Source organism: Chelonoidis abingdonii, chromosome 10, assembly GCF_003597395.2.
Source record: "Chelonoidis abingdonii isolate Lonesome George chromosome 10, CheloAbing_2.0, whole genome shotgun sequence".
Taxonomy (NCBI): Eukaryota; Metazoa; Chordata; order Testudines; family Testudinidae; genus Chelonoidis; species Chelonoidis abingdonii.
In genome coordinates this window covers 47092978-47110469 of record NC_133778.1, presented here as the reverse complement: position 1 = coordinate 47110469, position 17492 = coordinate 47092978, and the positions used below count along the sequence as shown (strand labels likewise).

The 17492-nt window shown below is 37.9% G+C and overlaps 1 protein-coding gene across 1 annotated transcript in view; it reads left to right on the top strand.

Moving 5' to 3' along the window:
• Positions 1-17492, top strand: part of PSMD14 (proteasome 26S subunit, non-ATPase 14) — a 64560-nt gene that overhangs the window by 44335 nt on the left and 2733 nt on the right. Inside the window, exons 8-11 of the mRNA XM_032803552.2 lie at positions 5757-5864; positions 9056-9130; positions 14554-14679; positions 16674-16736. Of these exons, the coding sequence (XP_032659443.1) occupies positions 5757-5864; positions 9056-9130; positions 14554-14679; positions 16674-16736 (372 nt within the window). The remainder of the gene's footprint in view (positions 1-5756; positions 5865-9055; positions 9131-14553; positions 14680-16673; positions 16737-17492) is intronic.

Below are 17492 nucleotides of genomic sequence, written 5' to 3'. Positions count from 1 at the left end.
TGTAAAGATGTTACTGTTTTTGTTAATACATTGCATGCTGTCATGAGGTAGTAAGTACAATGAAAACTATAAATTTGGAACTACTGTAAATCCTTTAAATTCTTAAAGTAACTCTGAAAAATGGATTTTTGCTCTGCTTTAATTAATCCTGGGAGGTTCTCTATTCAGATTACTGTCTCTCTAAAGTTCCATTGTTAAATATGAGGTGACCATGTTGCTGTCATTTGATTGCATCATGCTGTACTTCGAAATAAACACAGAAAAAAGACTTTAGTTTGAGCACCTGGAGGTGTGCACACCAGAGCTTTTTCCTTGAATCTTACTGTGGCATAATTAACACCTTGTTCACCCATTGCTCATTAGTGCACTGGACATTGAGTCTATTTATTTTGATATGATGCTCTAAAGGAGGAACCGATTTGTTCTCACTGTGCAAAAAGCAATTAGAAGATTTCACAGAAATGTAAATGTAGGGTATATTGCTGTATTTATGCTTTTGTTGCGTACTAGATCTAAATTTAGATTGCAGGTTGTTGAGCATGTTGGTTTCCTTAAGACAGTTGCTATAGTGATGGCAAAAAATTCCTTTAATCTTGGTGTAGCTAAAGTATTTAGTTTTTTATTGGTTGTCATAATGCTACTAACAAGAAAACATGTCGTTCAATTCATATTTTCTGTATTCTGTCTAGATTAGATACCCTTGTTTTTGGAACAAATAAGAATTGTGAGTTAAGGATTTCACACTGGAGTTTGAACAAGTAGGATTTAGCAAATATTTGTGTTTCCTTTCTCCGGAGTTGTGCACAGAGAGCCTGTAACCTTTATTAATGTAAGTAGTGCCATTGAAGCGATGGCATTTACTTGCATGAGTAAGGACTTCGAACTTGAACCCATGTTGAGTATAGTTGTAAATATTTCAGCAGCTAGTTGTCTAATATATTTTGCTATGAAAGTTATCCAAATGTGACATTGTAAACAGTAGTTAAAATATTTGATTTACTATCAAAGCAGTGTTGCAATGCCTAATATGTTAGGACTTTTAGTTTTCCTTTCAAAAACGTACCTTGAAAAGGAAATATGGAATCAAAGTGTTAGAGCAAATCATTAGTCAAAAATGCCATTACATTTTTGGAGAACTTCCATGATTTCTAGTGGAGCAGTCATTTAAACTGCAGTCTCGGAGTGTAGCCATTAGGAAGTCAAATTATGATGAAGCACTAAGTTGTGGTATTCTGCCAAGTTAATGCATCTTGTTCCTCAGAGTAAATTTTTATTTGCTTGATTTTCCTATTTAGAAGTCTCTGGAGGAGACTTTATTTGTACTCCTTACTATAGTGGGGCATTTGCAGATGTTTCTAAAATAGAATATCTGGTTAAAATGTAATTTCAGGAGTTGGAAAAACGATAAGATGTACTTTTATATATACAAACACGAGTCTTAAAATGGTCTGAGTTAAAGTAAAATCTGCTGTGAACATTAAAAAGATAATTGATCTTTTTGTATTACAAGGATGAAACAGTAGACACATTGAACTCTTTTAGAGAATGGTTGATGTCTTGGAGGTGAATGAAGTTTAATGGTTTACAAAATCATTAAAGGAATTAAACTTTTCTTTAGCAAGATAAAAATTCCATGTGCTAAAATAATTCTGTGTGTGTTAAACCGGTTTATCTATTTAATTAAGAGAAGGAAGGTGTGTGTGTGTGTGTGTCACAGGGAAAGGGATTTTATCTTTAACAAGAATTTATAAGGTATCTGTCACCATGCTATCTGGCAGAAATTGGATCACTGAAATTCTAATAAGAGGTGCAGAACCATGACATATTTGCTGAAGGCAACTTTAAGAGACAAGATGCAGAAGGATCTGGCCAGTCAGCTGAGAGTCCAGGATTGTACAAGTCACTAATTTATAACTGCTTAATGGATAGACCATGTGGGAAATTTAATCTTAAAAGTTTATAACTTCCAATCTACTTATAACTGCTTATTTACTGAACATCACTGCTGTACTTGGTGCTGTATGCATTTAGCAGTAGAGATGGACTCTTCCTAAATTGGATATGGACCATATAATCAACACACATGCACAAGTGAACAAATATGGTCCTTCTGATGGTACAAATATCTTCCACTACTTTGTATATCATTATCTGTCTTTGATACTTATATCAACCATGGCAGTGTTTTGCTTGATGTGACTTAAGCAGCTTCTTTGACATGTATAGTATGCGAGATAGCTATTAGGCTGCCTTCAGTTTAAAATACTGTAAATAATTATATTTTTTAATTTCCATATTAATCTCTGCCAGTTCATTTCTGTTAGCTCTCTGTGCCCTTTAACATGATATTCTCATTGCATTATACTCCCACTTAAGTAGGTTTATGGATAGTACCCTAATTTGTTTAACTTGAAGGGACGTCCTGAATTGGTGAGTAGCACTTAAAATAATTTTTAAAATATGGACAGTTCTTCTGTTCTTGCTTACCTAGAATAAGCTATTATAAAACAATGGGATATTTAGCTTCTCAGTATATTAGACCTTGGTGTCTCGGTGCCATGTAGTATTTTGTGAAATACAGATTACAGTACAACGGTGGAAATGTCTCAGGCATTTTAATGTAAGCTCTTAAAACCTATGAAGCATAAATCCAGTTTAAGAACATGACAAAATTAGAATCTTTAAAAATAAGGCTCCAACACTTCAATCAAAACCATGTGAGCAGATGCCTACATCCATGTGGCATTCAATGGGGCTCTGAATAGGTGTGAGGTTCTATGTGCACAGGTGTGGTTGTAGGATTAGGGGCTAAATAAATCAAAATCTTAGCTTGTAGTTATGAATCTCTAATGATGGTTGGAAGTGACAAAGACAGTTTTTGCAGTGTTCTAAGCTATATCTCACCTCACCTAGCAGCAGGTTGGCTGATTATTTTATTATCTGAAGCCACTAAATAGTTCTTTGCAAAGGTTTCTTGAACAATTTGAGCAAAGCATAGAAATAGGCCAGATGAAAGCTCTACTTTTTTTTTCATTTGTAATGAAATAACTGGATATACTACCTTCCATGTTCCTTAAATCATAAATGACCTTGGTCGTCTCTTACTCTGTTTCTTACTCCTGAGTATGACACTGACAAGGACTTTTTAATCCATCAGACAATTTATAGACCCTTTCTTAGTCGCAAAAAGCATCTGACTAGAAGGGAATACATGGGGCAAGTTCCTTGCTGACTATAATTTTGTTGTCATTTCAAGTATTGTGGTGCTATAATTGATGTGACAGGACTGGGCTTTAGACACAGTCCCTTAGCATGTGCTCACTTTCAGTTTTAGTCTCTCTCTGTCATTCATTTTGATTAGATAAGATTTAGGTGACAAACATATACATACCTTTGAAGTTTTTAGTATGTATATCTACTGATCTTTTCAATGTTATATGATAAAAAGTACATAAAAACTTAATAGTTCCATGAAAAATGTAGTAATTGGTGTCACCTTACAATACAATGTAAAGAATTGTGTGCTGATGGCACAGGCAGCAGGAGGTTCTTTTTTATTAATATTATAATTAAAAGATTTTCTGGAAAAAGGCCAAAAACAGATAAGAGTTGATCATGCCTTGTCCACTGTTGCTTGGCACCATTGCTTGCATTTTCTAAAAAGAATTGACTTGACGTCTTGTTTTTACAGGTTGTTATTGATGCCTTCAGATTGATCAATGCTAATATGATGGTCTTGGGACATGAACCAAGACAAANGTGTGTGTGTGTGTGTCACAGGGAAAGGGATTTTATCTTTAACAAGAATTTATAAGGTATCTGTCACCATGCTATCTGGCAGAAATTGGATCACTGAAATTCTAATAAGAGGTGCAGAACCATGACATATTTGCTGAAGGCAACTTTAAGAGACAAGATGCAGAAGGATCTGGCCAGTCAGCTGAGAGTCCAGGATTGTACAAGTCACTAATTTATAACTGCTTAATGGATAGACCATGTGGGAAATTTAATCTTAAAAGTTTATAACTTCCAATCTACTTATAACTGCTTATTTACTGAACATCACTGCTGTACTTGGTGCTGTATGCATTTAGCAGTAGAGATGGACTCTTCCTAAATTGGATATGGACCATATAATCAACACACATGCACAAGTGAACAAATATGGTCCTTCTGATGGTACAAATATCTTCCACTACTTTGTATATCATTATCTGTCTTTGATACTTATATCAACCATGGCAGTGTTTTGCTTGATGTGACTTAAGCAGCTTCTTTGACATGTATAGTATGCGAGATAGCTATTAGGCTGCCTTCAGTTTAAAATACTGTAAATAATTATATTTTTTAATTTCCATATTAATCTCTGCCAGTTCATTTCTGTTAGCTCTCTGTGCCCTTTAACATGATATTCTCATTGCATTATACTCCCACTTAAGTAGGTTTATGGATAGTACCCTAATTTGTTTAACTTGAAGGGACGTCCTGAATTGGTGAGTAGCACTTAAAATAATTTTTAAAATATGGACAGTTCTTCTGTTCTTGCTTACCTAGAATAAGCTATTATAAAACAATGGGATATTTAGCTTCTCAGTATATTAGACCTTGGTGTCTCGGTGCCATGTAGTATTTTGTGAAATACAGATTACAGTACAACGGTGGAAATGTCTCAGGCATTTTAATGTAAGCTCTTAAAACCTATGAAGCATAAATCCAGTTTAAGAACATGACAAAATTAGAATCTTTAAAAATAAGGCTCCAACACTTCAATCAAAACCATGTGAGCAGATGCCTACATCCATGTGGCATTCAATGGGGCTCTGAATAGGTGTGAGGTTCTATGTGCACAGGTGTGGTTGTAGGATTAGGGGCTAAATAAATCAAAATCTTAGCTTGTAGTTATGAATCTCTAATGATGGTTGGAAGTGACAAAGACAGTTTTTGCAGTGTTCTAAGCTATATCTCACCTCACCTAGCAGCAGGTTGGCTGATTATTTTATTATCTGAAGCCACTAAATAGTTCTTTGCAAAGGTTTCTTGAACAATTTGAGCAAAGCATAGAAATAGGCCAGATGAAAGCTCTACTTTTTTTTTCATTTGTAATGAAATAACTGGATATACTACCTTCCATGTTCCTTAAATCATAAATGACCTTGGTCGTCTCTTACTCTGTTTCTTACTCCTGAGTATGACACTGACAAGGACTTTTTAATCCATCAGACAATTTATAGACCCTTTCTTAGTCGCAAAAAGCATCTGACTAGAAGGGAATACATGGGGCAAGTTCCTTGCTGACTATAATTTTGTTGTCATTTCAAGTATTGTGGTGCTATAATTGATGTGACAGGACTGGGCTTTAGACACAGTCCCTTAGCATGTGCTCACTTTCAGTTTTAGTCTCTCTCTGTCATTCATTTTGATTAGATAAGATTTAGGTGACAAACATATATACATACCTTTGAAGTTTTTAGTATGTATATCTACTGATCTTTTCAATGTTATATGATAAAAAGTACATAAAAACTTAATAGTTCCATGAAAAATGTAGTAATTGGTGTCACCTTACAATACAATGTAAAGAATTGTGTGCTGATGGCACAGGCAGCAGGAGGTTCTTTTTTATTAATATTATAATTAAAAGATTTTCTGGAAAAAGGCCAAAAACAGATAAGAGTTGATCATGCCTTGTCCACTGTTGCTTGGCACCATTGCTTGCATTTTCTAAAAAGAATTGACTTGACGTCTTGTTTTTACAGGTTGTTATTGATGCCTTCAGATTGATCAATGCTAATATGATGGTCTTGGGACATGAACCAAGACAAACAACTTCAAATCTGGGTCACTTAAACAAGCCATCTATCCAGGTAAACTCAGTGTTTGATGATGATAAACACTGTTTTGTATTGAGTGGTATTTAATCACAATGATGTGACAAGTATCTTAAAATGTTATAACATACAAATTATAGCTGTCCCTCCTTGCAGTATTTTAATGTGCATATAAAATTAACTTGATATTTGAATAGGTCTACTCCTAATTTATGAGTGTAGGATTGAGCTCTAAATTAGTCAGATATAAACACAGAATTTAAGTAGATACTGTCAAGATTTAGTACAGATTTATAAAATGAAGAACTTGTGTGTGAATTTGGGAGCACAATACTCTAGCTTTTTTAGCTTTATCATATTAGTGATACAAGAGAGGGCAAATGGTATCCTTTTTCAGTATTGCAGTTTTAAAACTGCTCCTGTTAACATAGGCTTGAGCTTTCCTATAGCCAGGATGAGTAAATGGTGTTTTATCATCTACTGTAAGCATCCCAATTATATGTGTAAAAGAATAAAATACTCTTCAAGCAACCATTGAAAAATGCCTTATCCGTTAATCATTATAGTGTCTTTCCACTTGCTTTACTGCTACAGGTTTTTTGCTTAATATGTATTCAACTTTTTAATGTGTCCTAAACAAATATTCCATCTCCAACTCTGGTTATTACATTGGTAATCTTGTAATTTGATGAAGGTGGGGGGAGGGAATGGAATAGATCATTTGAACGTATAATTGACCATTTTAAGCGTAATCCTCTTTACTTGAGTGTAATGTTTTTATATATCTTTGTAAGAATGTATAAAATTTAAAACATTGAATCTCTGTCTTGAATATTTACTCTGTTTGGTTTCTAGTGTTGACTATTAAGGTCAATACTCTGGTCTTCAGTGAAGCCAAACCTTCATTGCAGGAAGCTTCTTCTGTTCTAAAATAAGAGTATCCTCCTGAGTGATTAATGCCTTATCTTGTTCCTTGACTTTTTTTTTTTTTACAGTCCCCCCCCCCCCCCACGAAGAAAAATGTATTTTATTTTTAAACGTATTGTAAAAAGGCATGAATAGTTGCGACCAGGAAGCCTAATTACTTCTCTGAAGATTATTTACATGAACAGTAATATTAACGTATGTTGCTAAATACGGCCTACTGAAAGACATTATTAGTAGCCACAGTAGAACTGAAATTATATGCTTCAACTTTTACTATCAGATAGCTATGTTTGGGGAGATACCAGCTAGCCATTGTTAAACTTCTGCCTTCAGCACATTGGTAGCTTATTATTTTATGCATTAAAACACTTTTTATAGAGGGGAAAAAATGAGCAAAAATATTCATACTAGTAAAATAGTTAGTTTTAAAAGGTTGAAGTGTTTTGCTTTTGATTTTTGAGTCTGTGAAAACTGCAAAGTATAATGAGTATGAAATAACCTACTAATGTTTTTGAGTGGATACAGGCAAGCCCATGCTTGCCTGTTTCAAGAGAATATATTACTGGGCTTTTTTAGGCTGTATGTAATGACCTCTCTTCTAAACCCCCATAGTATCATACTGCTTCATTATTTTTTGCAAAAGGTTAAGTAATATCTCACAGTCTAAGATCATTGTTGTTGCAGCATGGCATATCTCAGACATAAGTTTTTTCACTAATTGCAAGGCAGCAATGACCAGTTACATATTTTATTATTACATTAAAATATTGCAGTTTTAAATTAAGTGTATACATATACGAGTTCTTATGACTTATTCTTTTCACAGAGGACAAATGTAGATACACACATGTTCTGAAGTCCCTGAATGAAATGCTGACTGCATTGAAGTTGATGGCAAAATTCCCATTGACTTCAGTGGGATTAGGATTTTACATGCCCCTTCCCCCATATTTTATCAAAGTCATTTTGTGAGGCATAAGGCAAGCTTATTAAAGACTTTAATATTACGGGACTTAAGTACTGCATGACACACACTAATCTTTCAGAGAAACAAAACACTTAAGGAACAATGTCTTTAAAATATAGACTGCAAGTAGGTATACATTTTAGAGATTCCAGTTAACCTGGTGACGAACTACAGTTTCAAGATTGTTGAGAGGAGTAGTGGAGCAGGGTTTTTTAAGCATTTGCACTTTGCTCGGATAACACCTAAGTTGAATTAACTGTTGCTGTTAGAAGTGCAGTGATTTCAGGGGAAATAGTCAAAGTCTATTTAGGACTTGTACTCTAAATCCCTTAGGAGCTCTTAAAAACCTCCCCTTATCTACAGTTGAGTTAAAACAAGAGGGTACCATTTTTTCAGTTGGGGATGGGGAGGGGAGAGAGAGAATGTTAAACGAAACTACAAAACTTTTCAGTAACTTAAGGCTGAAATTATTCTAACAATAAATAGACAAGTGTTTTGAGATTCTGTTGACTTCAGTAAAGCTAAATGTGAGTCTTTCTTTGAAAATCAGCAGTTAAACTAAACAGTTAGTTCATGTAAAATATAACTGTGTAAGTATTTCTTTGTATAGCATACAAATGCATGCAAAAAAATCACTTTTCAACTTCGATAACTCTCAAGTTTTAATTGCGGTAGGACTTTGAAGCACTAGAATGAAAAGCTATACTTGCATTTTGTGGAACAAGCGCTAGCCATGGATAGCTTTAAGAAATAGACATCAATAAATAGGTGAAATCATCAAAATATAATTTGGAATATTAAATATTTCTCTACTTCTTAAATGTTGCATGGTGTAATTTTTCATATCTTCTTTTACATTGTGAGGACAAAACAACTGACAAGGAGTTTTTATGTTAATACACAAATTGTTTCTAGAAACTGCATCTTAATCCAAGCCATGCATTGAAATGTACATTGTGTCAACATGAGAATCACATCTGTCTGAAAAATGTTTACCTCCTGTTTTAAGTACGACCTACGTTTACCAGAAACTAGAAATTGGAGAGAGAATAAAATGTTTTTGTTTGTTTGCTGAATATGTCTGCAGTTTACAAATAGTTGTACTGTTTCCCTGTTTGTGTGAATTTTTCATGTGGAAATGGAGAAGAGAGCAACTTTTTTAAAAAAATAGGAAAATAAGATTGTTATTAGCAGGTATAGTGGTTGACACTACCTCTAACGTGTTTTCAAAACTATTTCAAGTTGACTGCTTTAAATAGTCACTTTCTTACTAATATTTTTCATATCTATGATAGTAACTTTAGTGTACATATTCTCCCACAAACTTTTATAGGCTCTAATTCATGGGCTGAACAGACATTATTACTCCATTACTATCAACTATAGGAAGAATGAACTAGAACAGAAGGTAAGGGGGGGTTGCATATATATTTCTATTGTAAGTAAAAGAAACCACATTACAAACTGTTCAAACTGACCTGTGGCATGTTGCAGTTTTGTAATTTGAATTTTAAGTTCTGATATCTTGAGTTATGATTCCCTAACACTTTTTTCTCCATGTCATGCTATGGATGTGTTAAAGCACAAAGTGAGCCTAGGCTGAACTCTCTTGAGCAAACTACATCTCCTCCAGACGGATCTGAAAAGTAGCTAGAAAAAAGTCTATCTCATACACAGATAACTTGATAATGTTTTTTGTCTATAGCAGGGGTGGGCAAACTACGGCCCATGGGCTGGATCCAGCCCCTCAGGGTTTTGGATTCGGCCCACGGGATTGCCACCCCCATGGCGCTGCAAGGCCTGCACCACTCCCAGAAGCAGCCGGCACCAAGTCCCTGTGGCCCCTGGAGGAGCAGAGGCAGAGGGCTCCGCTCTCTGCCCTCGCTTGTGAGTACCTTCCCCCGAAGCTCCCATTGGCTGGGAACAGGGAACTGCGGCCAGTGGGAGCTTTGGGGGAAGATACCCACAGGCAAAGTCAACGCATGGAGCCCTCTGCCCCAGAAGCAATGTATGGCTGGGAACAAGGGACTGCGGACAGATGGGAGCTTTTGGGAAAGATACCCACGGCAAAGTCAAACGCAATGCGAGCCCTCTGCCCCAGAAGCACACAGGGACAATGGTGCCAAGCTGCTTCCCGGAGCACCATGGGGCCAAAGAGTTGCAGGCAGGGCAGGGCCATTCCAGAAGCTGGTCCAAAGGTAGTGACGGTGCCTGGGCCAGAGCCACGACACCCCTCCTTGCACCCCGCACCACAACTCCTGCCGATGAGTCCCCTGCCTGCTACCCCAACCCCCTGCCTTGAGCCCCCCCCCCCCCCCCCCACACTCTGCACCTCCTCCCACACCCTGCACTTCCTCTCGCACCCCAACCTCTTGCCCCAATCCTTCATTCATGGCCCTGCATGCAATTTCCCCACCCAAATGTGGCCCTTGGGCCAAAAAGTTTGCCCACTCTGGTCTATAATATCTACATTTGTCATACTTTAAAGTTGTATTTAATCCTAAAATACCTTCATTCTGTATTGTGCTTGAGAAAAGTGAACAGGATTACCATAAATTTCAAGGCTTGGATGGTGAGTCTGGCAGCCATTGTACCTTCTATAGATTTGCAGGAGTAAGTTGAGGTTTCTGAATTTGGGGAAACCTACTTCCAAGTTCCAAAGCGATACATCAAAAGTATCTCAAGTGTGCATAGGCGGTCATAGCTTCCAATACAAGGTGCTTTCATTTGGTCTGGATAGAGCTCCTCAAGTCTTCTCCAAACATCTAGTAGTGGTGTTCTGCTTAACTTAATTTGCTCTGGAGCAGTGGCATTGTGCATTTCCATGCCCATCGAGTCTCAGTGAATTCTATGTCAAATTTGCTCAGTTAAAGATTTTTTCAACTTCCAGTCCCAAAAACTCAGCCTTGGATCCGAAATTCAAGTTTGGTTCTTCTTGGCTTATTCATAATCAAAAGTAGTCAAAAGTCTCAAGGCCATATTCCTGCCTCATTTACACCTCTACATGCTTATTGTCTGCTTTGGAGTTGATTGGGTTTAACTAAAGCCAGAGTTTGACTCTGCAGTTGGAACTATATAGGTTTGCTGAAGATGCATAAGTCAAAACAGACTGCAGCTTGACTAGTGGCTCTTTGGTTAGTAGAAATAAAAAGTAATTTTTTTTATCACTAAAGAACGATGAAACATGCAGTTCAGAAAGTGTATCTGTTGAGATAAAGGCTGCTAAATTGACGTAGGCCCAGAACTGCAAAAAGAAGTAGGCACCTAGACAATCACAGGAACAACAGTGCGGTCCACAAAGCCTGAGTTAGGCACCTAGACTCTCTATACAATGAATGCGGTGAGAGGTGCCTGAGAATGCAGGCCACAAAAGCCAGCATGCTATGTGAGGAGCCACCTAAGCTAGCCAGTGTCAGATGCTGATGAAAGGGGTGTGTTCAAAGCCCTGTCACTTTGATGGAGTTAAGAGTCTAAGGGTATGGCTACACTTGAAATTTCAAAGCGCTGGCGCGGCAGCGCTTTGAAGTGTGAGTGTGGTCGGAGCGCCAGCGCTGGGAGAGAGCTCTCCCAGCGCTGCACGTAAACCACATCCTCTACAGGTATTGCTTGCAGTGCTGGGAGCCGTGCTCCCAGCGCTGCGGCACTGATTACACTGAGGCTTTACAGCGCTGTATCTTGCAGCGCTCAGGGGGGTGTTTTTTCACACCCCTGAGCGTGAAAGTCGCAGCGCTGTAAAGTGCCAGTGTAGCCATACCCTAAGTCCAGGTTGCAGGGAGGCACCTATTTCTGCTAGCTATCCACAGACAGGAACTCCTCTCCTGGAAGGAGGTGGCTTAGGCACCTAAGTAGTTTCATGCAAGAATGAGTTAGGCACCTGCATCATTCCACAAAAAACAGGAGAAGGTAGAGGTGACATCCTCATTATACCTTTCAGCCCAGTCACCTGGGATATGGGGGAGATGGATTCTATTGCCCTTGCTGCCCCCCCCCCCCCGCCCTCTTCCTGAGAGGAAGGAAGCATTTGCAGAGGAGTCTCCCACCTCTTTTGAGAGTGCTCTAACCACTGAGCTATGGAATATTCTGAGGTGGGGCCACCTCACTCTCTCCTGTTGAAACTGTTCCAGTGTGTGTAAGTAAGTAATCTTTTAATAGGGTGACTAGACTCTGAGTCTCCCTCCTCCCAGTCAGTGCTGTTAGCACCAGGCGAGTGTGTGTGTGTGTTGCACTCTCTCTCTCTTTACTCCATATATCCAAAGTGGAACAAATTCAACAGGAGAGAGTGAAGGAGCCCCATCTCAGACTATCCCATAGCTCACTGGTTAGAGCACTCTTCTGAGAGGTGGGAGACTCTTGTTCAAGTTTTTTCTTCTTTTCAGGCAGATGCGGGAGTTGAGCTTGAGTTTCGCACACCCTGGATGAGTGTTTTAACCACCGGATAAAAGGCATAAAGTGGGCACCACCACCTCATCCAGCAGCCTCTGATTTTGGATGGGACCTGCTCCAGAAGGAGCATCTGAGCACACCAACTGGATCAGACCCTGTGGGCAAGATAGAGTTTCCTCTGCCTATCTTTCCCCCCATTCATGGGTTGCACTGGGGCATAGGTGGGAGATAGGCATCCAGTCACCTAGAGTGAGAGAGCAGTGCATATGCCAAGAGAGAAAAATTTAGGCACCATGGATACTTTTACAGCAAAAAATTAGATGTTGAGTGAGTATAGCTGCCTATAGGATTAGGTGATGTCCTAGTGGAAGTGTTGTGGATTGCAGTGATGCCTAAAACTGGGATTTAGCCCAGATCCACAAAGGTACTTAAGAGCCTAACATTCCTTTTCAGAGCAGAATCACACTTTCAAGGGCTCAGTGTGTTTGTTTACCTGTATTTGAATGACGGGTCCAGCAGAACCAGATTCCCACAATAGGCCTCTCGCTTTTGGGTAGTCTAATCTGTCTTCATCCTGATGCAAAGGCATACTTTCAGAAACGCAATTCTAGATTCTTCAGGGGTGATTGTCCTTTTAGCTTTGTGACATGTTTATGGATATTCAAAAGTCTTCACAATACAACCATGTAACATGATCAAACATCCTAAAGTTCAAATATCTTTGATCTAAGGGTTTTCTGTACATAAATTACTTTGCTTGGTGGGCTGAGAATGACATCTCTGCAACCTTGACTAAGTATCAATTACATACTAGAAACTGTCAGTCTGGAAGCATACCTGAACTTCTCTGAGCAAGTAAATAGTTAAAGCACTAAGAATTATTAATCTTCACAGGTCTCTGATAAGGTAGCCACTCATTCCAAAATCCTGCACATGGTTGTCTGTAATGTCCACTTTTGTCACTTATCAAACCATCTCCCTTTGTAATGAAAGGTATAAATATTCCAAGCCTGGTTGGGGAGCACATCTGCACAATCTCAGAGTTTAAGATCTGTGGCAGCCTGGTTAATCTAGACTTCACAACAAAACAATAATTTTCAGAGTAGTTTGACTACTATGAAAAGCTTTCTAGTCACTAAGGACTTAATAGTACAAATCCTGACAGACATTCTAGCCAAAAACCTCAATTGTTGTAGGGGTGAGTCTCTTTCCTTTAGCTGTCTTCCAAAGTGAGGGTTCTGTGGGAATGATTCATGACTCATCATGTCTTTCCCTGGCCACCTGGCATGGAAAAGCAGCTCCTTTGTAGATATGAATTTAGGCATTAAAGTTAAAATACAGGGTCTTCAAGACTTCAGCAGTAAACCCCATATTGAAGAAGTGGGGACAAAATGGATCTATTTGCTTAGAACACCAGATACCTCCTGTACTGATTTGTGATGGGCAGTGGATCCCTGATACAGGCATTCTTTGTGTATTGGAATGCCTTTCCTCCCAATTCCTCTGCTCCTTCAGGTTTTCAGAAAAGTAAAACAAGACTCAGATAATTATCATAGCACCTGCTTAGGCATGTCAGTTTAAATGCCTGGATCTTCTGGGCATTGCATCAAAACCAGACCCAAACTCACCTAATCTTACAGCATGGATCTTGGCAGCCTATTAGATGTGGAAACGGAATGCTCTTTTAAGGTGCAACAAGTTATCTTGAAACCTAGGAAGACAGCTACATGGAGATATGCTAAGATGTGGGAAAATGCAAAGTCCATGTGTCCCATCATTTTTGGTGGTGATTTGTTTTATAAAAGACATCATCATGACTTGGTTTGGTTGCTAGTAAAGTCCATCTCAACTACAACAGCCTACTGTCCTCCAATACAGGGATTCTGAGTGCAGAATACATACCTAATGTGCTTAGTCCGCAACACCAAACTTCCTCCCAGGTGTGCCTGGAGGCCAGAAGCTTCATATGTCCTCTACCTAGCTGTTAAAACAGCCTTCTTTCTCCTGACTACTTCTATAATGCAGTTATGCATTGTCAATAACAAAATCTACAACAAACTGAAAATATGGGACAGTGTAAAATAGATTGTATTGTAAAAATTAAATAAGACGAGCTACTGCACTGATGATTATTAATTTTCATACTTTATTTTAAGATTTTCATTTTAAAAGAACTGCTGCAAAATTCCTAGTCTGCTGCACTAGAATACTGCAGAATCCAGTGATGTTGAGTATAGACACCAGCTAGAAGCTGCTCCTGTGTACACATCATATTCTATCTGTTCAAGATCAAAAATGCTTTTGGAATATTTGTAATCTTATTGAATCATTTATATACACCTCTACAAGTACGTGTAGTAAATTAACTTTCTGTATCAAGTGGACCTTTATAGTGCTGGAAATTTATGTTCTGATGTAGATGTTAAACTGTATGACTTTATTTTGCAGATGTTGTTAAATTTGCATAAGAAGAGTTGGATGGAAGGTTTGACACTTCAGGACTATAGTGAACATTGCAAACTCAATGAAACAGTAGTGAAAGAGATGCTGGAGTTAGCTAAGAATTATAACAAGGTATTCAGGTCCAACAATAAAGTTGAAATTGCTCTTATGAAATAACTAACAATAGCAAATTTCATTGGATAAGAAGTTGATTACAGATCTCTTTGCATTCACTCATGGTAATGTCTTAATAAACACTAACTAGAACACTGAATAATTGAAAGCGAATAACTTTTGAGGCTTCAGTGATCACTAATATTTTAACGCTGTCTTTTGGGGGCAGTATGGGAATGTACATGTTTTGTAGTCTATATATTTAGTAGAGTAACTTTTAAGGGACTTCAGTGGATTTGGCAAATAAGGTATAACTGGCTATAATTATAGACCAAAGCTTTGTGAGCATGGAGTTCCTGATTGCTAACCAATTAAAGATTCAGAGGGGTAGCTGTGTTAGTCTGGATCTGTAAAAGCAGCAAAAAGTCCTGTGGCACCTTATAGACTAACAGACATATTGGAGCATGAGCTTTCGTGGGTGAATACATCCGACGAAGTGGGCATTCACCCACAAAAGCTCATGCTCCAATACCTCTGTTAGTCTATAAGGTGCCACAGGACTCCTTGCTGCTTTTACAATTAAAGATTAACCATTGTTCATACTTTAAGGATGTGTGTAATCTGTCCCATTGACTGTATTTAACTCTTTGAAGTGGATGGTGTCACAGAGTGTGGGGGAGTCAGGGCCCTGCACCCCCTCCCCACTTCCTGCAATTCACCGTGACTCTCAGCCAGCCAGTAAAACAGAAGGTTTATTAGACAACAGGAACACAGTCCTAAGCAGGGCTTGTAGGTACAACCAGGACTCCTCAGTCAGGTCCCTCTGAGGGGCAAGGATCTTGGACCCCAGACTCGGGGTTCCCTGCCTCTTCCCAGTAAGCCCAAAACTGAAACCAAAAACCCCTCCAGCAGCCGCGCTCTCCCTTTTTCCCTTTGTCCAGTTTCCCCGGCAAAGGTGTTGACTTGCCCCACCCCTCTTCCTGGTTCAAGTCACAGGCTCAGGTACTGTCCCTCACCTAAAGTCATTCCCTGCTCTCTCATCCCCCATGCAGACACTCCCAGGTCAATCCGCCCCTCTCCCTACTGAGTCACAGATGGGTCTTGAGTTCCTGTAGTTGAGCGTTAATTCAGAATATTTTTGATTTAATTTGACTTCTTGTTTCATTGCTGCGGTCAAAGACTACGAGATCAAAGATTTCAAAAAATATATGCTTCCATTATAGTATGTATTTGGAACTTTTTTTAAAATATATACAGCCTGATTCTTCACTCACTTTTTATGCCAACGTAATGATCAGGCCCACACTTATCCATAACATGTAATTATGACATTCCTAAATAAAAGAATGCTTGAGACTTGCTCTACTTGTGTAGATGCTTACTAGGAAAATGTATATATTAAAAATCCTTTTTTTAAAAGTCTATTTTTAACTTATTGGTAGTCCCAAAATATTACACTCGAATATTTTATTTAATAGTTGATCAAGGATGTAAACCCTCCATATCAGACATTTTAACGTTAAACACCAATAAACAAGGAGCTTTACATACAAAAAAAACCTCTTTTTAAAGAAATATATAGAAGTTACTTAAACTAGAATACAAAAATTCATAGTAAAAAATCTAACTTCCCTTAGTTAGAAACAACAAGGTTAATGCTGTACTTTGAGCATTATATTTTTAACCTGTTTTATCTAGCTGTTTGATGTGATTATTAGGTGCAAAATTCTACCCCTCTGTAACATTTTATAAATTCTAAGTGTATTTTTCTTTAATATAGTTTGGTGAATAAATCTAAAATATCTGACAATAAAGCTGTACATGAATATTCCCCTTAATCTTTTGCCACCTTTGCTGAACAATTGAAGCGCCTTTCCTTTTGATTTAATATATGCTTTTGAAACGCTGCTGTCCTTTTGATTTTTAAGAAGGAATTATATTTTTATAATCTTGTGGCTCTAGGAAAAAGTAAACAAAATCTGAAACACTGACCTTTTTTGTATTTTTCACAGGCTGTGGAAGAAGAAGATAAGATGACACCTGAACAGCTGGCAATAAAAAATGTTGGCAAGCAGGTGAGGTGTAATGAATTATTGTGAGGTGAAATAGCCTGATTTTTTTTTAAATATATTTTAATATTATTTTAGTCACATGCATTGCAAGTGATTTCTGTTCTGTAGTCTGGCTATCCTGAATTCCCTACAGGTCTTGAATTTACACAGGATGGACAATATTATTTAGGCCTCTGTCTGTGGGTAGTTTGCAAAGTGGTTACAAAATTGTCCTTTGGTTGCAAGGGTCTACCACAACATTTCTTATAATGAAGTTTAAAGGTATATTCTGGATAAATTGTTATAATCCACTGGGGAATATCCTGTAATTTCTGCATGGTTCTTCTTTTAAAAAGAAACAAACAAAAAAACTAAATACACTATTGCATTTTGGAGAAGACATGCTATTTTTTTAAAGAGGCAAGTCAGTCTGGTGCATTACACTGTGACTGAAGAGCTAGTAGAAGGGTATTAAGTTCACCCACTGTTCAGAAACATTGATGCTTGATGCCAATACACACACAACTACACTAAATACCTTCGTGTTACCTTGTGCTTCATAAGAAAAACAGTTTAGGACCATAACTGAGATTTGGGGTGGCAGAGGGGAATCTATTAAATTAAGTCCATCTTTCTGTCATGGCAGGATGTACTCTCCTGACAGAGGACTTGACAGATATTAAATTAGTGATATGTTTTATTTTAGCCTAAAAGCCAAAGAAAGAAATCTGTTGAAATGGAAAAACATTAAAATTGTTAAGAAAACATTGTTCTCCGAGT